Raw genomic sequence first — 26,680 nt, 5'->3', positions numbered from 1 at the left:
ACATAGCTCAAACCAATTTGCACAGCATTTCTCTGTGAAGTACTTGTTATCGACATCTGGAAGTTACACCTATTGGATACCTACACGGTATTGGAATACTTGGAAATTCCTCGCGATTCCGAAAATTGTAAAATATTTTTAGTATTGATTTGCCACAATTGGAAACGTGTGATTATATGTGGAGGAAAAAACAAATTGATTTTTATTTGTTTTGTATGAGAGCCGGTGGGAATTTTGAAACACAAATATATTCTTGTTAGTTGAGTAAATTTAAAGTTTGAGAACGTTTTCGTTAAAATACAGCCAAGTCAGCTGTTTACATCATAATTCGCCTCCATCTGTTGGCAAGATGTTGTACTACAATTTAGATATTCCAATATAGAGTCCTGCGTGCTTGTATTCATGTCCAGACAGGGAAGTTTCATGACGCGCCTGCGTCATTGAAATTTTTTGGAGGGACAAAATTTGATACCAATTCTATATATCTTCACACAAAAATGGGGGAGGGGGATCGTATCGTTTGATTGACTAATTGATTTTTCGTTTTGGTTATTATGTATAGTTTTTCTACCTACCCGTGGGTGATCGCGGCGATAGGGTTGAAATGAAACACCACCTCCTATGTCTTTAGAATCGGTTTGGATGAAGGGGGGCGTGGTATTCGCATTAATACAAGGTTAGTCGAGCAGACAAACTGTGCAGAATAAGGTTGACTAACAATGGCAGTGAGCCTAGAGTATCTAAAGTAAACATATATTGCTTAAATATATCTGTATTATACAGTGACGCACCCACAGGGGTGGCAGAGGGTCATTGCCGCCCCCAACCTTCGACGGAAGTCAATTCTAGGGTAGCAAGGGGGGACAAACATTGACGGCCAAGGGCACCTGCAGGGGAGCACAGAGGTGCAATTATCCCTTCGATTTCACATTTCATGCAAATAACAATACATTTTGTAAAATTTTCTTGCTTGCTTCGCTCAAATTATCTGCTTTTCTCGTTTTCGTCAAGTTCAGAGCTGTAGCTAGGAGCGGCGGGAGTCGGCCAGGGCCGCCGAATGATCTAAATTAAAAAAAAACAGTTGTGAAAGAGAGAATGCCTTGGCACCCCGTGTTATTATTTGCGCCTTATTAGGGGAAAATAGGGGGGGTAAACATTGACGGCCTAGGGCACCTGCAGGGGGCACAGAGCTGCAATTACCCCCTTCGATTTAAAATATTATGCAAATAAAAATATATTATGTAAAATTTCCTGGCTCGCATCGCTCGCATTCTCCTTCTTTTCTGTAATGTAATATATTTAAATAATATGTGTTGTATATTTGTATTCAATAAGCTTTGAATGCGTACACATGATACGATCCATATTTTTTTGTGACGTCACCAGTAGAATGGCAAAGAAATGAAAGAAAGCGTAATTTCCTTGTTATTATATGTAATAATGCACCTTGTTTGTAATGTATATCTTTTGTTTATTGTATTTTATGCTACATTATGGGTAATTTAATGTATCTTTATGTTTGAGAGAGTGCACTATACGAATTTGTATTTCTAAACATGCATAGATGTCAGTTTGGTTGGTAGCATCTTTTTGTAAATAGTCAGTGATTCACCTGTACTTGAATCTGTGTTCTCGAAATAGTATAAAAGCGAGGATATCGCGTAAGAATCATCACACTTTTTCGCCACGGATCGACGAAGCTTTTAAACTTAAAAAGAACTCCTCGGTGTTGTGCATACATCTTGGTATGGTAGTTCGGGGCGCAAGCTAGGCCTATGTGAACATAGGTACGCCGATAGCCATGCATTGATGATATGCACAATACTGCATCCATTCTACGTCAAATAATAAAGTTAGCCTAAGGATTAATTTGGAAATAAAAGGCTAAAGAGCAAATATTGGCTCAGTTAATATTGCATATCTCTTGGTGTGGTAGTTCGGGCCGCAAGCCACGCATTGAGTTTATGCGTTTTTAGTTGAGTCAATTCATCGACAAAGCTAAATCCTCGCCTTCGCCTCAAGTATATTCGCATTATAATTGCCATAAATAAAGAATAAAACCTTTTAGTTCATCTACTGCAGCAATGTGGTTTTATTTCTCTGTGCTGTGAATATTGTCTTTGCCTAACACTATCCCTGTACCTGAGAGGAGTCTGTGTACTTCGCCGAGTCTCAACGTTCACCGCTGAGTATTATTAAGTTATTAATAAATATAATAATACGTTTAATAGTATAATAATACAGCATTAAACGTATCAAACAATTCAGTGTTAGCTTGTTGAATATGTATTCTCTATTTTATGTCGTTCTATGTTGCATATGTGTAAAACATATGCTGTGCGTGAAAGTTACACATGTATCTTCGGAATGCATTTATCATTCATTTTCTGCCATTCAAAAATACAGTTTGTGTGCTTGTTTTCCATTATTAGCTAATGTGAAATTGATGGTTTTGAAAAATGTTTCATATCGTTTGTTCCAAACAAATGCTTTAGCACAGACTTCTACCCCTCTTTGCGTAATTTATGAGGATAATAACGTCTTTGTTACTACAACTAATAATAAAGTCATTATTAATGTTATTATTATTGGTACGTTTGTCCTGGAACTCCCCCCCCAAGACAAAATTCGTGGTTGCACCTCTGGTATTATATTCTTCCGCAAATTTTGTCTAACAAAAATAATTTGAGTAATTAATTCGGCACAAACGGGGGGGGGGGATGTTGCACATTTTTGGGGGTAGTGCGTCATGGGCCTTGGGGGGGGGGGATGGCCACCCCTGTGTCCAGATATTAATATAATGATTAATTCAAGAAGACTTAGGTGGGCAGGTCATGTGGCACAAATTGGAGAGGAAAGAGGAGTTTACAGGATTCTTGTTGGGAAACCTGATGGTAAGAGACCAGTAGGAAGACCAAGACGAAGATGGAGAGATAACGTTGAGATTGACCTAAAGTAAATCGGTAAGGATGAAAAAGGTTGGATTGATTTTGCTCAGGATAGGCCTGTGTTGCTGCAGCCATAAACCTTCGGGTTTAAGAAGGCTAGAGAGTGAGTTAGTTAGTCGTACATGGGATCGACCACTTTCGCTCGCTCGTATTCGTTCGAGTTTCCAACCCTCGAGCGTATACAATGGAGTATCATTTTAATTTGACAATCATCGTAGACACATGTGTAATGTATCCACTTTGGTAATTTCAACCCACAATCGTCTATTTTATTTTCATATATCACTGTGTATTAGTCAGGTATACTAAACTTCATTTTAACATGCAAATAATGACTATGTTTACTTAAGTTTATGCAGTTTACCATTACGCTGACAAGGGTTAGGTGGCAGAGCAGCCAGTGGCTGAACCTCGCCCGCTTAATAAAGAAAATTTATTATTTATGTAAGTTTCAATTTCACAGCATGTTTAACCTCACGTCCCATATTTGAGGGCCAACTACTACCATAGACAAATAACGGTTATATGTGTACTACTGGGCTTCGAGCGTATTCCGCTCGTTCTGCCTGTTCGAGCGTTATTCGCTCGAGCGAAAAAGTTCTCAATTCCGTACGCTATGTAGCGTCGTCCTTGCGAACTATTTGGCGTTGGAGCGAAATCCTCTCGCCTTCAGCATTTTATTCTAATATAAAAGACGCGGGAAATGAAAGTTATTTTCTCATGATTAGTGATCACTTTTACAATTACTATTTCTGAAATATTTCTGGAGGTTTGAACCACTCAGCACACCTTTGAGTAGGGATAAGTACCATGTTAATCAGTGGACTGTGGTCAGGGAAGCACCCAAGAACTAATAAAGAAATAAACGCATGTCTCTTTGCCTATTGCTTACTCTTATGCACCAAAGTACTGCCTCTGTAAGAGTGTGGGTATTTCAATATCGTGAGTATTCATTTCCTTACTTACTCCCATGCATAAAATTATTGTATTTGTTTGCATTTTCGTAATTTAACGCCTGTTTTCTACCTCTCTAATTTAATCGCGAGCATAAATAAAACACGAATTCGAAGGCAAGTAATAAGCAACTTTGCGAAAAAATTTCCACCTTGCCACATACTTGATTTCTTGATAAAAATTCTATGAGAGTGAAGTTTTTCCTGTAGAATTTTCGTGCATTGATTTTTAATTTTGTTCTTTCTCTTTCTTTTTGTGCCCCTCTCTTTTTCCTTTTCGCTCTTTTCTCTTTCTATCTTCTTTTCTTCCTGTATTTCTTTGTGCATCTTTCCCTCTTTTCTTTATTTCTTGTTATCTTTCATTCCTTCTATCTTCCACTTTATTTTATATTTAATATTTTCCCTTTTATTTCTTTCTTGCTTTATTTTCCTTTTTCTATCTTTCACCGTATTTCTCCTTGTTCTCTTTCTACCTTTCCTTCTATGCATATTTTCTCCCTTTTCTCGTTCTTTCTATCTCCGCTTTCTTCCTCTTTCCATTTCACTATATTCCTTCCCCCTTTCTTCTCCCCCTCTTTCCAAATCCGCCCCAAGCTGTTAAATTTTCATCAATTACTTCAATTTTGAAAAATACTGCACACCTCCTCATATAAAATACGTAGAGGCATGCACATTTCGTTTTTGACGAAAACACAAAATATGAAATAACATGTTGTAATATTCATTTTTCATGTTTCTGAAAGGTGTGAGGTGCATTTTCCCTGTTTTGTCACGAAATAATGCGAAATGAACTGCAAAATGCGAAATATACTGTTAAACACGAAATTTACCGTTTATATACCGACGCGACACTTTCTGAAGTATCCTGTGAGTTATGCAATTCACGGAAATTCGATTAATTCTTCTGCAAATATTTGAGAAGCTAAAATGGACCCCTTTAAACAGGAATGAACTTAATACTCTGGTAACTACATAAATGTGCTATTAGAAGGGAAATGTTTATTTTGTGTAATAAGTGCAGTTTTTAAATCAAATTTAGGATTATATTCACAATTTTAAAACCAAAATGTCATTTTATGTAGCACTTTTGATGTGATTATTTACCGCTATAACACTGAAATTTTATTTTATTTACCGCTTTTGAACCCGAAATAGACTCTGTTTTTGTACCGAAATTTTGCTTTTTTATTAAATATGTTCCCCTTAATTTTGCGACTTGCAGCCCGAGCTGGCAACCACCTGGAAAGATGACCTCTCGTTCGGGGTTCATCAGCGATACGAGGAAATCATTTTCACCCTTGCAGCCTCCATATTTGAATTTTAACGGTTGGGTCTTTCTCGAGTTGGAGTCGCCGGCCCCCATGGCGGAGTGGTTAGCGCTACGACGCTAGGGATTCCGAGTTCGGCCTGGGCATGGATGTTTGTGAGCGTCTATTCATCAATTTCATCATGTCATCACTCATCTCCATCTTCGCAAATTAGCCAAAAGTGGCACAAAAAACGAAGTAAAATAAAGTAAATCAATCAATCGAGTTGGAGTCTGATAGATGACCTGCGCTAGCAGGAAATGCTTTTTTGGCAGTGGCGGTGAGCGATGAAACTGTCTAAGCTGGGGGCGCCTTGCTTCCTGCCTCCATATTAGAGGTTGACGGACGGTCACCACGTCGATTTACTTTGCACAGCATTTTTCATTAACAAATACATTGAAGTAGGAATATTCTGATTAATTGGGATTTTTCGGTGTCCGAAATGGAACATGCCAAAGAAAGTCATCACTTATCAAATTAATTCAATGATATTGGCCAGAGGAAACGAAGATTCCATTAGAACCAGTCCTTGTCGACTATAGGTCTTTTCAAGTCTTACGGCGGGCGCTCTATATGCTGACAAGGGAAGCGACTAATCCAGCGCGGTAAGAAATGCAGCAGCCTGTAGAACGAGGTGCGCGCAGCATCTCCTCCCGCGATGTCGTAACTCTCGGCGCCATCGCTGTTGCCTGCTTGGTCTGCTGCGTATTCCCCGCTCCCCACTTCCCTTGCCAGCATGTAGAGCGCCCGCCGTAAGAGTAGAAAAGAGCTATAAATCAAACCAAATGTTACATTTGTAAACAAACTTAGATATAATCGAATTAATGCTCTCTATGATTGTCATAATTTATTTATTAATATTAAATTCCAAGGGTAAATATTAATTAACGTATAAAGTTAAAACAAATTCAAAGCTATTTACGAGTAAAATTATTGGGATCGGGGTATAGACTTAAAAAAAAAAATAACCTGGCCGCGGGCTAAAGAAGGTTGGGAGCCACTGCCATAATTAAATTAAAGAAGACTTCGAAATCATTATTTTGGTGCGCGTTGCTAAGTTCACTCCGGAAGCCGTTTTGGAAAAACCAGAACCCACACGCGAGGCCTCGCGTTGCACGAACGCAATCATGCAGTGCCATACCCGTGGACCTGCGTGTAAGGTCATACGCGTGTTATGCACACACGAGCAGTGATCGAAGACATCGTCACCTTGTAATCAAGGTGTCCCGGAGTCGATACTCGGTGAAGGCACGTAGTAGTTCGGAGCCCAATTTAAACTGTAGGTCCAGTCTCGATTAGCCTTTCTGTACATAAAGTCATAAAGTAGACTTAATGGCAGGAGGAACAGTTTGTGTCCAGCCAGACGCGAGGATTTTACTTGTTCTCTTGATAACAAACTTCCCATGGCGTAGAAAAACACGTGAACGGAAAGAGGACACGTTGAAGATTTGATTTGTCGTAGGGAAAACGTCGACAAGTCTCATTTGATTAGCTGTAACTTGTAGATGAAGTTTTAACAGATTTTTTATATTTAAGGAAATATCATGGGATTCTGAAAATTCTTATTTTATCACGTTTTTCATACATCGTGTCCAGCTTATACTCTCTTGTGTAGTAGGGCATCTTTTTAGTAACAGTGCTTGGCGCGAAACTGCCACTCTTCGCCTTGAAAGCAAACAGCGAAGGGGTATGCAGGGGAGGGTAATTCCCAGCTAGGAAAATTTTGCGTAACCGATTCCTGCAACTCTCACTGTCAACATGTTCAGTCACAGGTTGAACACCTCCGCAGCAAGCCTCAATCCTCCGTAAACTTTTCCTGCCAAAAACAAAATCCCACTTCAATCACTGTACAGGCCCGAATTTCATATAAACAGCGACGAAATTTAAAAATATGACAATATACCATCACGAGGAGCTTAAAAATATCATATGTAGCCTAGAAGGATTCTTCCTTGAAAACATTTAAGTTCGATGCAGTAGATGTGCAAGACAGTGGAATTTCACTTGTGACTTTTGTTTGTAGATGTATTTCGAGTCTGAGTATGTAAAATGGCAAATGTAAAATCCGAACCTTAAAGTGAATATTTTAAATAGTACGTGATATACATTTAATTGAATTAAATTAGACTTTGGGATACATTGGAATCACACAGACCTTTTATATTGTTAATATATCTCTGTGTGTATGTGTAATGAGAGGGGTATTACGTAAGGATGAAGCAGAGAAAAAAATCTGCTTGCTTGCTTGAATTTTTGGTAAGTCCGCCTTGAAAACCGGGAATTATACGTGAAATTTATCATTGTCCTAGAGTGGTCATCCTGCTATTTCTTTCTCTCGTCATTTGTTTTTTCTGTCTCTCTCCCTGTTCTACTTGTTTCCCCTTGTCTCTCTCTTTGTTTCTCTTATCTCTCTCTTCGTGTCGGTTCTCTTTCTCTCTCCCCATTCTCTCTTCATTTCTCTTTTCTCTCTCTTTCTCCCTATCTCTACCGCTAATTTCTTTTTGTGTCTCTTTCTGTCTCCCTTTGTTTATCTTTTTATATCTTTTTTCCATGTACTTTCGTTTATCTTTAACTTTTCTCATTTTCTCTTCATTTCTCTTTTCTTTCTCTGTTTCTCTCTTCATCTTCTCTTTGTTTCCTTTTCTCTCATTTTCTGTTTCTCTCTTTATCTGTTCTCTTCGTTTCTCTCTCTGCGTGTTTCTCTTCTTATCGCTTGTGCCACTTTTGGCTAATTTGCGAATATGGAGTTGAGTGATGACTAGGGAACGGAACTTTATGTGCTAAAAAACTCAGAAATATTTTTTTTTATGTGTCATAAATCTTGAATATATGTGATAAAAACAGGAAAATATGTGACAAAAAAAAAAAAAATTTGGTAACAAAAACAAAATATTACATGCATTTTAAGCACCTGAAACCAGTTTCTAAATGCTTACCTCTTAGCGAGTTATTTTTTGGAAGAGTTGCAGTGGATCACAATAGTTTTTTTTTCAACATCTCTATTGTAAATCTGTGATAATTATCTCTAAAAAGCATTTAAGATTGTGAGAAAGATCGCTCCACGTCACAAGAAACAATTCTTGTATATTTGAACCACGAAATGCCACTAACGCTGAAGTTTTCCAAAGCTTCCTCTACTTGACCTTCTAAAACACATGCAATTTGGCACAAAGTTTGAAAACCTTGGTTTTTCTCCCAAACATTTCTGTACATTTAGACATTAGCTTTTGTGCGTTACATCCAGTGGGGGTAATATTTTCCCCCAATAGGATCGTAGGCGAGGCGCCAGAAGTCTCCCAGCAAGCGTGTTCAAAGACAAAACAAACCTAACATACTCGATATGAAAAAGTTGGGGAGAATAAACATTTTTCCTTCGAGGATTTCGAGGTAGCTGAAGTCAATTAGCGATTTTATGTATTTAAAATGAAAATTCGCAAAATGTGTATTTACATACGGAAAACTGGAAAATATGTGTTTTTATGTAAAATAAAATTTGCTGTGTTGACATATAAGGCTATGATCAGAATTTTGGCAAAAACGAGGGTCTCTATCTTATCGCAGAAGAAAACATTTATTTACCTAAAGTTCCGTTCCCTAGCGATGACATGATGAAATTGATTAATGGATACTCACAAACATCCATGCTCAGGCCAGGATTCGAACCCGGGACTCTCTCTTTATTGAGCTACTTCATACTGTTTCCGTCACTTGAAAAGAGTTGAAATTTCGTTTGAAGCAATCACTAACTGCATCATTTCATCGAAACTAAATACATTTAAACTTTTAACAATGTTGACTTTAGTAATAACCAAAGGTATATGTTGTGTCTGTGTTGCCTCAGGTTCAATACCTGGTAAAGGTTTGTAACCGATCTTGACGCACCCCTTATAAAAGTTGACTCGCCCTCGCTGGGGGAAAAAAAGGCGGGAAGAGAAGTTAACGTCTTTTCGAGAAAACGGTTGCGGATAAGACAGTCCGAGTCAAGCATTGACACGATTAAGATCCGTGTTCCGTTGGTTACTGGTTTCGCGGGCAAAGAACAAACTGTAAGTGAACTATCGGCCATAATCTCAGCCGGAAAGAGATATAGTATCTAAGGAACGAACTGTGAGTGAACTATCGGCCTGTGCAGTATCTCTACCAGAACCTGAGAAAAGGTTACTAAAGAAGAGAGGCTACATGTTAATTAGGAACCAACGACAGGAGGATTAGAAGATTGAAGACGTCGAACTCGGTGTCAGCAAGATTTGTGTTTTCCCCCCAACTTCCCTTAAGTGCTCACCGTTAGTGTTTTTCAGCGTGTTTATCGCCAAGTGAATTGAATACCTAAGAAGTTACATCAAAGACATAAGTACTCTGTGATATAACCTCTAAGAACTAAGTTTGGTCTATCTCAACAAATTCACACCGGAAGCTGACTAATCTGTGTATTCCGGAATCGTTTGTAAACCACAGACGTCAGGTGCCTGGGCCTTTAATAAATATTTCTAATACTGTATTTTGTGGTGTATGAATACTTGGATTCTTAAATATAAAAATTCACTGCTGGTCTCCTTTTGTGTTATTGACGTTGTTCGACGGCAGAATATAAATTGCTCGAATAAAAGCAAAACCAAAGAAAAAACGTTATAGGTTGATTAATGATATTGTCATATAATACTTTCATGTAAAACAGCCTTGAGTTCGGACATTCTTTCTTCTTCCTCACGACCGTATGGAACCTGTCATTGGAAAACAACAGTCGCTTCATGAAAAATATGATTGCGGTACTTACCTCGGGTAGTTGCTGCCTGGCGTCGGACAAAAAAGCTGATGGTATCTTTTGATGCAAGGGACTCCCCGGATAATTTCGCCACGGATCTCAAGTCCAAGAGCCAAAGATAATGCCGTCCACAGGATCTGCAAAGAAGTGGAAATATACACACGTTAATATACGTTCTAATGTTTCGAAGGCTATGTTTATATCTGATCCACCACATTAATTTCTGTGTTTTATTTGATTTGTTGCAATTACAAACGCACCCGTTACGGGAAGTTTAATATTTTACAATATTTTCCCTGTTTGGATGTTACAATTCTGAAACTCGTTTCATTGTGCCCGAGTAGGCACAACTAGAATATTTCCAAAATGGACCTGATCTCTCTCTCTAACACCCTCCCTCTTTAATTACTGTCTTTATCTCTCTGCCTCTCTTCCACACTCACTCTCCTTTTCTTCTCTCTTCTTTTCTCTCTCTCTCCCTCTATCATTCTGTCGCTTCCCCTTTTTTTCTTTTTCCATCTCTCTTATTTTCTTTCCGTATCTTTAACTCTCATTCTGTCGCTTTAACTCGACATTAATTTTTACCTCTCTATTTCTCTAACACTTTTTCTCTTTCACTCTCTTTATCGTTCACTCTTTCTTTCTCTTATATTTCACTCTCATTTTCTCTCTCTCTCTTTCTTTCAGGTCTGTCTATCTTCGCTCTAGAGCAGTGGCGTAGCGGCCGCCCCCTCAAACCCCGCAATTCGGGAGGGCCCCGAAGTGTAGGGGCCACCACTGTTTTCTCTGCGCTCCTGAAATTTTATACCGGGTGGTCCAAAAGTCCCGGAACGGTCACCTATCGTGAGAAATACACATCGAATCGGAAAACGAAAAAATACGTCTTTGATAAGTGAAAGAAAGCTATTCAATGATATCACACTTGATTTCCCACCCCCGCCCCCTGGGGGTGGGGCGGGGCAACTGTGAAGTTTTAAATGGAAACCCCCCGTTTTGTATTGTAGAATCGTAAAGAGGACTTCATTCCGAGTCCAACGAGCTATCAACCATCCTCCTAGCTCAATTAAGAATGGAGATATGGCAATTTTAAATTAAAAAAAGAAATATATAAATAAATTCATAAAACTTCCAAAAAATTCAAAGGGCTCTGCCCCTAATTGAGCTAGAATGAAAGCGATTGCAGATTCGGAATCTGCACGTCAAGACCTTTCAATAGAGTATATGGAAGGGGGTCTACCGAATCTGCAATGGCTTTCACTCTAGCTCAATGAGGGACAGAGCGTCCCTTTGAAATTTTTTAGTTTTATGAAATTTTCACCTTTTTTTTCTCCATATTTCGCCATATCTCCGTTCCTAATTGAGCTAGGAGGATGGTTGATAGCTCGTTGGACTCGGAATGAAGTCCTCTTTCCGATTCTACAATACAAAATGGGGGTTTCCATTTAAAATTTCACAGTTGCCTCCCGCCCCACCCCCAGGGAGCGGGGGTGGGGAATCAAGTGTGATATCATTGAATAGCTTTCTTTCACATATCAAACACGTATATTTTCGTTTTCCGATTCGATGTGTATTTCTCACGATAGGTGACCGTTCCGGGACTTTTGGACCACCCGGTATAATTTCAGAAATTCAACACTGTCGGTTATTATACAAAATGTAACAATGACAAGATTTGAACTCGATTCACTGAGGTGAGCACTAAATAGAAACGTCCGATTGGAGAACTTAGAATACGTATCAACAGAGTTACTGTGATTTACCAGTCAGTGGACACCACAAATAACTTCACGCATGTTTTATTTATTTATTTTCATGTGGAAGGTGGTCGAGTGGTCTTCCAGGAACATTTCACAAGACAATGTCTGTGATAATAAGCAGGGGCGTACTGGCTCGATCAAAGAGGCCCTGGCAACTTAACCTGTAGGCCCTCAGAAATGCCGTATAATTTACTTGCTCGCAGATCGCCTAAAATAGGAAAAGAAATCCCTAATCTCGCACCTTTATAGATATACCGTGTGGCGGAATCTTTTAGAGTACAAATTGTCTGCAGTTAGGAATCCAGTAGGAAGATTAAGTTGCTCGGACAATCTGTTCTTTATTGCCACACAAACAAGAAAATTTGGTAATTCATGAACTTTTACCACTAATATTATTTTTGTGTGTGGTATTTAAAATGAAATTCTTCCCACTAAATATTTTCAAACGGGGTACAAGTCTTTTCATATTCAAATAAGAACACACATATTTTCAACATAGTCCACAGTCCACACCTATTAAATGTTACAGATTATTTTCGATTTTTAGCTGTAGTGTAGTGTGACAAGTTGGTTCAATTTTCATTTAATTGTTAAACACTTCAAAAGGGGGTTGCTAACTGCGTTGTACGTCTGTTACCCTCTGACGTCATTGATGATACATATACGTTGTAGTATTTTCGATAATTTATTTTTACCGAGGGGTATTTTAGTTGCAGGGGTCCCAAGGGCACTGCGCTACGCCACTGAATTAATGTTCGTGTATGATTTGCAGGGATCACCACGCCATGGGTACAATATTTTTACCAGGAATATTCGCGTGAATATAACATATTTTAAGTTAGATGTTTTCTCTCAGTTTTAATTAAACAAATAATTCACTCTCTATTCCCGAGAGCACCTTGCAAGATAAGATTTCCTCCATGTTTTGAATGAAAATATGGTCTGCCGATAACGTTTCACGAGACAGTTGTACCGTTCGAAAATTTTGGGACCTCAGCAATGATTAAGCCGTTCACGTCGTGAGCGACCTTCAAAGGCATCTGTCACTTCCATGTTCAGAGGATAATTTCCTTCCTCGCTGCCGTATTACCCTTGGGAAACCTTTTGTTTCATAATTAGGCTCGCGATCTTCACGGCCAGATGTTCCTGGGAATAGGCGCCTCTCCCACGCTAAGATTAGCCTCCGCAGAGGGAAACCTCATGACGCGGTCTTACGTCACAGGGAGTTCCCAGCGACGGTTGTGTCGTCACGACCCGTTACTTCAACAAATTTGTAATTCCCATCATCCTTCTCTCTGTCTAGCCATCCTACTGTATTGTGTATTCGTTTGTTTTGGTTTTTAAGAACACTTTATGTACAGAGAGACTAATCGGTACAGCAGCTACAGTTTCAAGTGGGATCCGAACGGAACCGATAGTGCCTCACCCGGGTGTCGAACTCGGGACCCTTTGATTACAAGGCGACGACGTTGTCACTATGAGAAGGTAACGTATCTGACAGTGGCGTATGCTGGACTAACTCACTACGACACCTGGTCCTAGACTATGGAGGAAGGGAGAAGACTAATAGGCTCATTCTTGACGGCTTCAAGGAAGCCACGTTGCCATCCCAACGGTAGTCAGGTTGCAAACTTATAAACATTTAGGTTGCCAACTTCTAAGAATTAAGGTTGCCAACTTCTAAGGATCGAGGTTGCCAACTTCTAAGGATCGAGGTTGCCAACTTCTAAGGATCGAGGTTGCCACCTTCTAAGGATCGAGGTTGCCACCTTCTAAGGATCGAGGTAGCCAACTTCTAAGGATCGAGGTAGCCAACTTCTGAGAATCGAGGTAGCCAACTTCTGAGAATCGAGGGAGCCAACTTCTCAGAATCGAGGGAGCCAACTTCTCAGAATCGAGGTTGCCAACTTCTCAGAATCGAGGTTGCCAACTTCTCAGAATCGAGGTTGCCAACTTCTCAGAATCGAGGTTGCCAACTTCTCAGAATCGAGGTTGCCAACTTCTCAGAATCGAGGTTGCCAACTTCTCAGAATCGAGGGAGCCAACTTCTCAGAATCGAGGTTGCCAACTTCGAAGAATCGAGGTTGCCAACTCCTAAGAATCGAGGTTGCCAACTTCAGAATCGCATTTATCTTCAGTATTTTACTTTCTAGGCTTCAGGCTTCGCAGATAGCCTAGCTAGCCTGGAATATAGGCTCCTGGTATCTGAAAATGTTGTCTTAATCAAAACTGGTTTACTATGAGATTTAATGACATACCGAAGGGCAGTGGCGGCGATTGGTTTCCAAGACTAGGGGTGGGGCAAGGACAGTTTACTTTCCCTTTATACATAAGGTTTAGCATAGCGCGCGGGCAAAAGTAGCAAAAAGTGGGGGGACAATTGGTCCCCCTCCGTAATCAGCGTCATTATTGGGATACGGTGATGTTTAATGCTATTTCAGTAAGCATCTTACATTTTTGTCGCCTTGTAATAGAGAGGTCCCGGGTTCGATACCCAGCGAAGGCACATAGTGGTTCGGATCCCGATTATGCCATCTGTGCGTAAAGTGAACTTGTTACAACAACATGAGAACCAGTTAGTGTTTCCCTGATAACATAGTGGTAACGTTGCAGCATTGTAATCAAGGGGTCCCGGGATCTATACCCGGTGGAGGTTCCGAGCGCGTTAAGTATCGATTTTGCCTCCGATGTTCCCGAGTTAAAACCCTCATATGGGCATGGCTGATATTTGTGAACGTCCCTCCTTCAATTCCGTCCAATCATATGCGTTGCCATTAACCGAAGGTGGCTGAAGAGTCACGATAAATAAGGAAAATACAATACAAATACAGTGAGAATTCACATGACGTCGGGAATCCAATATACCGAAAGTGTTTTGTTTGTGTTCACTTTATCGTCTGATAGGCTAATTGAGACTCGGCCTACTGTTTAAATTGGAATCCAAACCACTATGCGCCTCCAACGGTTATCGAACCCTGAGACCCCTGGATTACAAGGCGATGACGTTACCCCTAGGCCATCAAGAAGGCTCGCTCACCAATACATAAGGATGTGACGTCATATGCCATTACGTCTGCAAGGTGGGCCACCGATCTTACGCCTCATCTGCTCTGTGTCATTAGGGCTCTCCCACACGGCACAAGCGTGTAATGATGATTGATTACATAGCATGAGGTTTTCTGCAGTAAGGAGGACGTTTTTGCTTATGACCTCAAAGAAAGATGGCGCATATTTTAGATTCCAAATTGGAAGACTAAGAGGGCATGTATTTTTTTCTGTGTACATTTCTTTATCTTCTTCTTCTAATATATAAAAAGGGATGTATGTGTGTTCCGGCATAACTCTCGAACGCCTGGAGCGATTTCAACCAAACTTGGAACACGTATCACTTGCAATATCGAAAGAGATACTGTGGGGGTAAGACACCCCTGGCACCCCTAGGGGTGGGGGTGGTAAGAGGTGACATGTAAAAATAATCGAACACGACAGATATTAGTGTGGAATCCACAGTTTTCGGGGTCGCTATGATGAATAGGGACACTCCCAATGCCGTTCAACTCCAAGACACCCCTGACACCCCTGGGGCTAGGGGTGGGAAGGGGATGACATGTAAAACGACCGACATTAGTGTGGAATCCGTAGTTTTCGAGGTCGATAAGATGAATAGGGACACTCCCAATGCCATTCAACTTATTTTTTCTTGCTCTTGCAGGTGGAACTAAAAATGTTGTTCATAAATTGTTAAATTTATATTATAGTGAATTTGTAAAAGATATTATTTCATAATTTGTATACTGTACTTATGCTTTTAAATACCTGTAAATTTTACGCTATAGTTAGAATTCATTAAATACCCGGGCAACACCGGCTAATCAGCTAGTTTTTTTATAAAAAAGAATATGCGTTAACGAGGTAAAAATATGTCGACTAAGAGAGAATTCCCACCGAAGCAACAACACTTGTAGCTTGGAAGAGAACCTTCACTAATTCAATGCAACATTTCGAACCTAAAAGACACAAGCTGTAGGTGTTGTTGCTCGGACTGGGCCATTTTCTCAGTGGCGTGCATCGTGTCGCTTTTGTTTGTTTGCGCATGCGCGGTGAAGGTTTTGCTTTAAGGATCATTCACACCAAAGCGACAGGCGATACATGTCGCTTGAGGAGGTTCACCAATGGAACGCAGGCTTGAGAGACCTGTCATTCCGGTATGATATGAAACGTTACTTGTGATTGTCGCTTCGGTCTGAAACCTCCCTAATTGCCTACTAACCGATTATTATACTTTATGCACAGACAGAGGCTATATATTGGGGACTGGACCTACAGTTTTAAAGTAGGATCAGGTTTACTCTGCGGGCTTGCTTGTTGCCATAGTGGTAGATCACTTATGGTTGAAGCACTGACTGAGTGGCTCAGGAACGGGGGGTTGCAGTTTTGAGGGGGTACAGTACTCCCCAAAATCCAAGATTCAAGCTGTACCCCTTGTACCCCCTTATGTAATCTGACAAGAGCAAGGTGGTGCTTTTCAAGGAAACTGTTTTTTATTACTTGTTCAAAGAAATTATTTTCAGAAGCTAGCACATATTTTTGGTAAATAGAAAAGCAAAATTTCGGTACAAAAACAGTCAATTTCTGGTTCAAAAGCGGTAAATAAAATGAAATTTCGCTGTTACAGCGGTGAAAAAGTGTCATATAAAATGACATTTTGGTTTCGAAAATGTGAATATAATCCCAAACTTGATTTAAAAACGGCACTTACTACACAAAATAGACATATCCCTTCTAATAGCACATTTAATCATTACCAGAATATTAAGTTTATTCCTGTATGAAGGAGTCCATTTTGCAGCAGAATTAATCAATCTTCCATGAATTGCATAACTCACAAGATACTTCAGACTTCAGAAAGTGTCGCGTCGGTTTACAAACGGTAAATTTCGTGTTTAAGGGTCTATTTCGCATTATGCAGTTCATTTCGCATCATTTCGTGACAAAACAGGGTAGAAAAATGCACCTCACACCTTTCAGAAACATGAAAAATTAACATTACAATGTCTTGTTTCACATTTCGTATTTTCGCCAAAAACGAAATATGCATGCCTCTATACATTACACATTGTCGTACCAGTTAGTTCGCTTGCTCTGCACTGTGCTTCTCATTTTCTAAGGGCATAAAAATAAGTGTAAGGTTGATTATGATAAAGTTTGATTTTGGGAAATTAATCTTCAGCTTCTCTGTATGGGGGGGGGGGAGGGGGTACACAATTCCAAATAGATAATGGATTGGAAGATAAGATATATATATATATATATGCTTCAGAAGAGTAGCGCTGAACTTCACTTGCGAATTTTTAAAATAGAATTTTCAGAAACTATGTACTTCCACTATAAAATATTAGTTACATTTTATCGAAACTATACGGTAAAGTTTGAAAATGAAATTTTTGTACGATACGTTTGAGGAAATAAATTTTATATCGGAATGAGTAAATGAGAAAGTTTGTTCTGAGGTAATTTTTAACAGAAAAAGATTAGGAAATCAGGGCAAAGTTTGTTATGAATTCGTGTAAATATTCAACATTCAAAGCTAAACAATTAAATATACCACTGCCTAATTCTGACAATTTAGGGATGTGGTCATTTGGCGTTCTTCTCACAATTACAGTGAAATGTTGAAGAAATAATAAGTGACTGTTCTTGCATTTTAATACAATTCCCTGATGCCAGAAAGTTTTTAGGTTTTGCCGATTTTCTGCACCTACCAATAATAGACAATCAAATGCAACTGACGCATCACAGACACCTAGGACCGTAGAGAGACCATGAAACATAAAGAAATGTTGTTAATGTATGAAATGTATTCTTAACTTCCATAAAACAATAAGAAATAACTAACTATTTAATAACAAAAGTTCACTTTTCAAGTCACTCTTGGTGAAAATTATTGTGCAATAATAACCATGATGATATTCAAGTTTCATAGATGGCCTGACCCCCCCCCCTAGAAAAGTTTCTGGCGACGCCTATGGTTGGTGCATGAGGGGGTGTCTGGTCGAGCGTTGGGGCTCACTGGGTGGTGCTCCTGTGGTTTAACATGGTGACAATGCTGGGGAATGCATTGCAAAAATTTTGCTAACTGAGGGGGTGGGGGGGGGGGGAAGAAGCATCCAAACTCACTTCGAGCTCTGATTCAAGGAAGAAACCGATAGAAGCGAAAAAAAAATCCCAGTGTTCGCACGTGAATACGCGAGAAACAAACTTTGTTTCCTGAGAATGCGCGCTCACCTTCACCCTGGTTTCTTGTTTAGATTTTTATTACATAACTGAGTTCCCCACTCACAGTACTATTCTCTCGGTGTGTGACGTTTTAATCCTTTGTTTGAAAATAAACATCAATATTTCGTTTCCTCAATAAAGAAATAACGAAAGAGAACGAATATTTAATTCATATTAATAATGCACAAATGAATACATCATTTTTCTTTATCCCGCGCAGAAGATTATTCACTTCATTCGGTAGGCAAGAAGAAGGAAGTAGATGACAATGAGATCAGCGGGGCTCTCTGATAAAAGCCATCAAGTTATCACAGCAAGGCTAATGTCACTACCACTAACAGAATACAACCCCTAACACCATGAACTACTTTTTACGAGACACCCTCCTTACGTATACAGGATTTCTCATTCCTCTGGCCTCCATTTGTGTCATTGCAAAGGATGATACGTTGAAGCCTCTATAAAAGGAAATAGCTGTTTCGATAGGTATTTATGCTGTAATTAATAATTGAAATTTCAGATAGAACAACTGCACGCATCGATTTCAGAGTGCCAGTGTTCCATCTATCAGATTTAACACTGCGTTTTAGAAATGAGATTAGGTAGTTGTTCCGTAATGGAGATGAAACAATTTCATTATAACTTTGTCATTCGGTAGCAAAGTAAAATAATCAGTCAACCAATTTGGTTCCACTATTATTCAAATTTTTTGTCTGTTATAACTAGAGCCCGGAAGTTCAGGCATTTATTTTCGTTAAAATAGGCAGGCAAAAAGGCATTTATAATGTAGAAAATAGGCACTAAAAATGAAAAAAAGGCAAAATAAACCGAAAAAAGGCACCTTTGGAAGTCGCTTACTTTTATCTCTAATTTCTGGAAAAATGTTAAAATCTAAATTGGGAAGAGCATTTCAATTTTCTCCGTCTTCATTGCACGTAACTAACATAACAAGGTGCTTTTTTAAGTTCTCAACATCCATTGATAGTCGTCTGTCAGAGAGAATGTTTTTCATAATAGAAAATGATCTTTCTACTTCGACAGAAGTTATTGGAGCATACATAAAACAAGCTAATGTAGCTGGACTCATTTCGGTAACAGCATTTTCACCTTTAAGAATATCACATATTGTTTTCAATTGTTTCAGGTCCTCTCATTTGCACTCACTACCCGTTTTCGCTTTTCCGCAACAGCTGACCCCTTTTCTCCTGGCACTTCCATCATCTGCTGCATAGATTCCTCGAACATTTTCATGGATGCTATAATTGTAATTGTCTCTGGCAATGCACCATAATGTGCAAAAATAAATTTGAATAGCACAGGTTTTTTTTTCACTTAACGAATTGAAGCCGCTTCATTTTCTGGAAGAGCATCTATCATCTCACTGATTTTTTGAAGGTTGTTAGCATAATATATAGCTGCTGATATCCAGGTTCCCCATCTCGTCAAGACTGGTTGCTGAGGTCCTCAATCGCAACTTCCTGAAATTTTCGGGTTCGAGAGGGAGATTTGAGAAATATCTTCTTTGTGTTCGAAATCAACCTGTCCACTTCAGCAGTCAATCATGCACAAGAAATGTTAACCGAAAGGCAATATCCTAACTCAGCATGAAATACTTTTTTCTCACACTTTTCTCCTTCAGCAATGTTGAAACATGCGTAAGTTCAATATTACTTAAATAAGGCAAAAAATATTCACATAATAAACGGAAGAAAAATAAATGCCAACAACGTTTTTTGGGAGAAAAATAATTTATATACACATTTTTTTTTTAAAATTGTCAAATTTCATTGAAAAGGGCAAAAAAAGGCATTATAATTAAAAATAGGCAGTGGGTCCCAAATAGGCAAAATAGACAAAATGAAAAGGCTTCCAAAACATTCGAAATAACATAAGAAGCGTATATCAGGAAAAAAATTATCAATATATGCAGTAGTTAAAAAGAGGCATTTTGCCAAACTTCCGGGCTCTAGTTATAATAAAAGGAAGAAACCGAAGTCCACTACTATTTCTAAGCAGCTCTCACACGTGACTGAGGTTAGAATTCAAGTTTGTTTTGTGTTTCAAGTCAACTTTTGTGCACAGATAGGTTAATTGGGACTGGACCTACAGTTTAATGTGGGATTCGAACCACTATGTGCCTCCACCGGAATCGAATCCGGCTAAAATGCGAGTGTTGCATCTCATACTCAGATGACACTTGTGGTTGATTAAGGAAAATCGTCGTCACGTTTCATTGGCTGTTGGAGTTTGCATTCTCGTGGCTGCTTCCAAATTCTGCACATGGAACAAAACAACTCTCAATATATGAATATTGGTTGTATGTAGGCATCAGACGATAGCAGAGGTGAAACAATTGCATCCTAAATAGACCACAGCCAAAATATCTCGATTTGATTGCAATTTGGGGATAGAACATTTACATTCTCAATGGACAACACGTATTTATATGTAGGATGAAATGTGTACACCCAATCAAAAACGTTCCTAACGCCACTGGACATAACATAATAAACAGGACTTACAAGAAGCAGGTCCACAATGCAACGTCCCTTGGTAGGCATTTTCATCCAAAAGGCGGGTACTACTCGTTCAGCGCATCGGAATGAAGGTACCCGACGAATTTTCACTTGCACTTCACGTACTCGAAGATGCACCCAGAGTCCTCATGAAGCGAAACGAGACGACGCATCACAAACACATATCTCCCCGCACACGCACACACACACGCGCGAGAAATGCGTATACCTGAACACGCACGCACCTTGATGCTTTCGGAGAGCCCGGCCTCACCTTAACATGTCTTGCTGGCGACTAGAGTCTGACTACATTACCAGTCAAGGTTTGGTCTGTCCCGTGAGTTACATCTTCGGAGCAGTGGTGCCAACTTTTTGCAGTGGAAATTCCCCCTCGGAGAACGGCAAATTCATTTTTTCAAAGCGAAATCTCCCTCGGTTTAAACTGATTTGATATTTCTTATTTAGTCACTTTAGCTAATCGCGAAGATGAGGATGATATGATGAAGTTGAAGAAATGACACAAAGAACTAACCACTCCGCCGCGGAGGTCGGCAAAATCTTCCTCGAATGAGAAATAGTTAGGGACGTGAAGTTTTCCTTGTTTCCCCTAAATTTCGATGTTATTTTTTACTGCAATTCGCGGTTTATGGCAAAATTCGATGTCGTTAATTTAAAATCTGTGGTATTTTTACATGCATTTTCACATTGCTTTAGTTCTGGAAAATTGAGACAAATTTTAGTTTTAATGACAAAGAAATAATTATGGCTAACCTTTGTCAGAAATGACCAAATTTCTTCCATTTAGAAACCTATTTAATCTCATCGGCCACTAAATATGAAATGTTTATTGAATGACAACCAAATCTTTCAACTCGATCATACACATCACATTTCCCTAACAATGCCAAAAAATCCTTCTGCAATCTTAAAATACACCATATTGTGTACACACACACACACACACATACATTACCCCCCCCCCCGAAACACAACAGGTGCTTCTCCTTAAAGTGTTCCCGTTCCTACGAAACTTCCATTCTGGGAAGATCCCCGCAGCGAATTATATTTCAGAACGAGGATAAACAACACTGTGTAGTCTGTCTGCCCCAAGCTGCAATAAATGAAGCGTCACAAACTCTTTTGAATTGAACTATCATAGCTCTTCAGGTATTTGTTGTGAAACAGAAGTGTTTTCCCCAGTTTATATTGCAAATTTCGTGCAATTTTTCGCGTTAAAGTGCGAAATTCTGTGTTATTCTGCAAAATGGCTTAATTCGCGTTATTTCGCGAGTCCGAAACACCAAAAACGTGCCTCCTTCACCTACCCAAATACATTTTAAACACTTTATTTTGCTTTGCTCAACTTTTCGGTTTTATCGTTAAAACAAAAACTTCACGTCACTACAAATAGCTGATTACTAGGGAGCGGAAGTTGATGACCTAAAAAAATATAGGTATATGGCCTATAGAATGTCGTAAAAATGATGAAAAATGACTTGAAAAATGCAAAAAATGACCATTAAATTTGTTAGTTTCAAGTTAAAAATTGAAATGAAAATGAAATTAAACAAAATGCAATCTTTGCAATGAGGATTTCCAATGGAAACAACAGAATAATTTTAAAACAATTTAATGAAAAAGTCGTATATTGCAATCCTGAGAGATACGTATATATAGGCCTATGTTCACCTTGGTGAAAAGACAAGAATATTACCAAAATGAAAGAAGTGACAAAATATAACGAAACAATACACCGAATATTGCAAGAAATGACTGGAAAATGCCGAAAATCGGATAAAATTACCTAAAACCTGAAAAGTGGCAAAACATTTTAAAAAATCACTTTAAAATTACCTTTTTTGGGTTCTACACTAAATGTAATATTGTGTATTTTAAATGGGCATCGTGTCAGAGATGTCAGAAAAAAGATGACATTTCATCCATTTCCGCTCTCTTTGATTACACATGGGACCTAACTTTGGAACTGCAAAATCGAACTTGGGGCTTAACATTGGGAGTGGGTGCAGGATCAAAAAATATTTCTTTCCCATTAAAATAGCGTCCAAGACTATTTTGCAAAACATTGATTAACTTTCCGATATCATAAAGAAATTACCCATTACTTTGCTTGTCAGGTCGGAAGAGTTGGTTGATTTCGTATATTTTACTTCGCTTTTCTGCCAATTTTGGCTAATTGCGAATATGAGGTTGGGTGATATGAAACTGATCAAGTGACACTCACAATGAACATCCATGCCAAGACCGGGATACGAACCATGGATCCCTGATGTCGTAGCACGCTACTCTAACCACTCCGCCACGGAAGTCGGTTAAAAGTACCATTAACTTGTAAATTTGAATAAATCTGCATTTTTTTCGGGGTGGCAAATGTCCTTCCTTCCCCCCACCGAGCTTCGCCTGTGTTTCCACCGTTTGACGCAAGTCTTGACATGTTAGTACTGGCGAAACCTTTGGAAAGACACTAGAAAGATAGCATTATACAACAAATGGAGGTAGGGTTCCACCCATTCTTGATCTCGCACACAGTGGAGGTGATGTGATCATCACCATGCTCCAGCTACCTTTATCCCTGGTGTTCGTCACACAGTTTCACATTAATGAGGCTGACTCAGCTCAATAGCTGCCTATGCAGTGGGCGGGGGGGGGGGGGGAGTTAAAAAATTCTGATACAGATCACACATCCCAAGAATCGAACCAGGACTACTTAAAAAAGGAAAGAGTAGGTGAAGAACTTACACATTTTTTTACTTGCATTTTGCATAATTTTGAGGAAATTTCCCTCGCTTTCCCTTTCGTACGAAATTTCCCGCTTCGATCTGCCATCCTTGCTCCAAGCTGCAGAGAGCAGCGCGGTTCGTCACGGCCCGGCCGTTTGGTCTACTGACCTTCCTACGGCTCGCCGCGAGCCACAAGAGAGTCATTCTCACTCTCGTTCGGCTACAATGTCGCAGACGGTGATGCGTAAACAACAATGCTCAATTTCCAACGCAATATATGGGAGTGAGATCTGATTTGCTCTACCACGTATGCGGATGATACTACTTTTTTATTCGGGCAATATGCACACCTCCCGACCAAGAATTACCGGGAAAAGATGGACAAGGCAAGATCAGGAGATGAATGTGGAATCAGATTTAAAGTGGCGCGCAAGGTGTTATTTTCTAGGGGGGAGGGGACAATTGTGCTAGCATACTGGGCAGTCCAGTAGGTCCGTCGACCTCACCTCGTTCATTTCAATTTACAAAAAATCAGAAAGCGTGTTATTTTTATTGTTAATTACTGAAATAAAGTTCAGTTGGTTACTATTCATATAATATAACGATGTAAAAAATGCCTTAAATGGGAAAGAAATTAGTGTAAAAAACATATTCTTCCATTTAAACCAAACGATAAGTAGCATCATAGTTTTCAAAATTTCAAAAATTTGAGTTTTACGTAAGATGTTACACATTATAAACACCCCTAACCTTTAAAACTTTTTCTTAAAGGAGGCGTGTAAAAGTTAATAACAACATAGAATAACTATCCATTTCAATACACTAACTGTATGCAAAAAATACCTAATAATAATAAAAACAGCTGTGCTGGATATTCACTCATTTGGTGATCGAATACAAAAGGATATAATAATAATAAATTTGGAATAAAAATTGATTTTTTAAAGTTTATACTAATAATTACCAGCATGAAAATAATGATTGTTACTATTTCTAATATGCAAGCTTCGATATCGTAACTTTTACAGTTTCCCTAATAATGGAGCGGCCAACAATGTCACATTGTAATCAAGGGGTCCCGGGTTCGAGTTCCACTTTAAACTATAGGTTCAATCCCTATTAGCTTATGCGATCATGGTTTTTCAAGGGGGGCAAGCCGAGCATTTCGTCATGAATAGTGTTGATCTCTCAAAAAACATTATTTTTAGTTCGTTCTGGCAATGAGGTATACGAATCTTATTTTTACTTATCAGTCCCCTTTCATAATTAACGCAAATCACTGTGACCGAAATTAAATTACATACGTGTGCGCATTATATATATACATATATATGTTGACATTTATTTTTCAGGAGGGGGTCGTGACCAGGACTGTAGTCGTGGGTATACGTCATATACACTCGTAACCTAGAGGTCGCATCTGATTGGTTGTACTACGAAAAATGCTACAGATTCAATCCTTGAAAAATGCCGTAAGATTTTTCACTACACGATAGCATGGCATGAAATGTTAAGGAAAATGCTTTTGTCTAAAACTGGCCTTGTAAGTTTTAAGTTGCTACTCGAATGGCTTTCAACATGCAGACAGGATCTGTTGTCCCTCTTCCCATTTCCTCCTTGACGCCCATGGAAGTGGTTGAGGAGGAAGAATGGGCACGGGAGACCTTGCAATGTGTCCCGAAAAGGGCTTGGTCAGTATCTGCCCGTGTATCGCCATGAATCAGAATCATTTCAAGGTATTTCTGAAGAATTTTTGCGCAAGAAGCGCTGGGAACATTCCATTCGGTTTGAGTAATGTAATGCCCTTTCCTCAATCGTACAGCGTTGCGCCCTCTTTGGAGCACACGTTAATGTCAAGTGGGTGAGACGACGCCTACGAACGTACTGAATGCAGTCTTTGAGCTATCGTGGGAATTTTGGAACTTACGATAGACCAAAGCAAAGGTTCCGTTCCAAGATCTGGAAAACCACTGAACAGTAGGAATGGAGAAACCAACGTAAGGATGAAGGTGTCCGGTTAGATCCGGTACTATAGTGGAACCACAAGGAAAGAAACCTGCGCAGAACCTCATCGAGCTGGCGGGTGGGGAAAAGGACAGGGGGAAGGAGTCTTCGGCGCGGCCAATGTCAGTGTTGCCAGACCCATAGGCGCCGACACCATGGGGCTTGGGGGTGGGGCAGAGCCCCCCAAATAATTTTGCTTAAGAGGATCTAATGTAATATTTTGCTTCTCCTGTAAAGTTTACTCTGAATTGTGCCACATGAACTTAACTTTAAATACACATTTGAAATGTTCTAGACCATCAACTTTGGGGGAGCTGAGACCGCTAAACCATCAAGTTGGGGGGGGGGGGGCTATGACCAGAGACAGCAAAACACATGACTTATTACCAGAGCTAGGAATTTTAGGTGCAAAAATTTGCCAATAAAGGTGCAAAAAAGGTGCCAATTTTTGTACAAAAAAGGTGCTAAAATAGGTGCTAATTTTCAGATGTAAGATTTATTGTTAGCAGTGCATACATATATCATTCAACTTGTCTGGATAAACACATAGAGTATTCTCTGGTTTTAATATAACTAAGCAAAGAAAATTCTCTGATACATTAGAAAGTGACATAAAGGAAAACATGCTTCTTCTTAATTGCTTAGAATTAGTCATCTAGAAAACTGTTAATATAGATTACATTCAAAATTTCTATGTTCTTCTGAGTGAGGCTACATCTGCGGTCACTAAGCAGATACTTGTAAGTTGAAAAAGAACGTTCGACGTCAACAGACACAAGTGGTGCGTATTTTGTTTTCAACCGGTAATCCACATCCTTGTAGGTTGCGACTTCTTGAACATCAGGGTTTTTGGTTAAACTTTGTTCTAACTTCTCTTTCCCGACCCCTTGCAGCTCTCATTGTACATCCATCAAAACAGCCCACTGTGCTTCATTTTCAGGACACTGCTCCTCCAGTTTTGTGATTGCAGTAAGGAAAGAGAAGCCAAGTACAATATAGAGTTAATCTTCCAATTCCTGTTTAAGTGCAAGTTTTTAGGCTTTTTCTACAGCTGAGGAATCACTAGGCAAAGCATCTAAAAATTTCGATATTGTATGGAAATGATTGCAAATAAACACTGCAGCTTTTAACCATGTACCCCATCTAGTGAGGATGGGAGAGGGTGGTAGTGGAAGTTTCGTAATTTCTACGAACTTCTGTATTCTAGAAGGAGCCTTTTTCAGTATTTTCTTAATGCTAGAAACAAATTCGTTCACATATGTATATTCATCTTTAAGAGCTTCACAAACTCGATGCAAAGCATGAACAAGGCAGGTCACATGTTTTAAGTTAGGATACATATTCTTCAGATTAGAAAATGCAGCTAACATGTAAGATGCTTGGTCTGTAAGAACTAAAAACACACTATCATATTTTACG

At 39.3% G+C, this 26,680-nt stretch overlaps 2 protein-coding genes across 2 annotated transcripts in view; one reads left to right on the top strand and one right to left on the bottom strand.

Moving 5' to 3' along the window:
- Nucleotides 1-26,680, bottom strand: part of spz3 (Spaetzle domain-containing protein 3) — a 167,431-nt gene that overhangs the window by 46,237 nt on the left and 94,514 nt on the right. Inside the window, exon 2 of the mRNA XM_083141581.1 lies at nucleotides 9,983-10,107. Coding sequence (XP_082997707.1) covers nucleotides 9,983-10,107 — 125 coding nt within the window. The remainder of the gene's footprint in view (nucleotides 1-9,982; nucleotides 10,108-26,680) is intronic.
- Nucleotides 1-26,680, top strand: part of crok (crooked) — a 272,768-nt gene that overhangs the window by 209,451 nt on the left and 36,637 nt on the right. The gene's annotated exons all lie outside the window — the stretch shown is intronic.

This window comes from Lepisma saccharinum, chromosome 20, assembly GCF_977018435.1.
Source record: "Lepisma saccharinum chromosome 20, izLepSacc3.1, whole genome shotgun sequence".
In the NCBI taxonomy this organism is placed as follows: domain Eukaryota; kingdom Metazoa; phylum Arthropoda; class Insecta; order Zygentoma; family Lepismatidae; genus Lepisma; species Lepisma saccharinum.
Note: the sequence above shows the minus strand (reverse complement) of the source record. Positions and strands in the feature narration are given on the sequence as shown.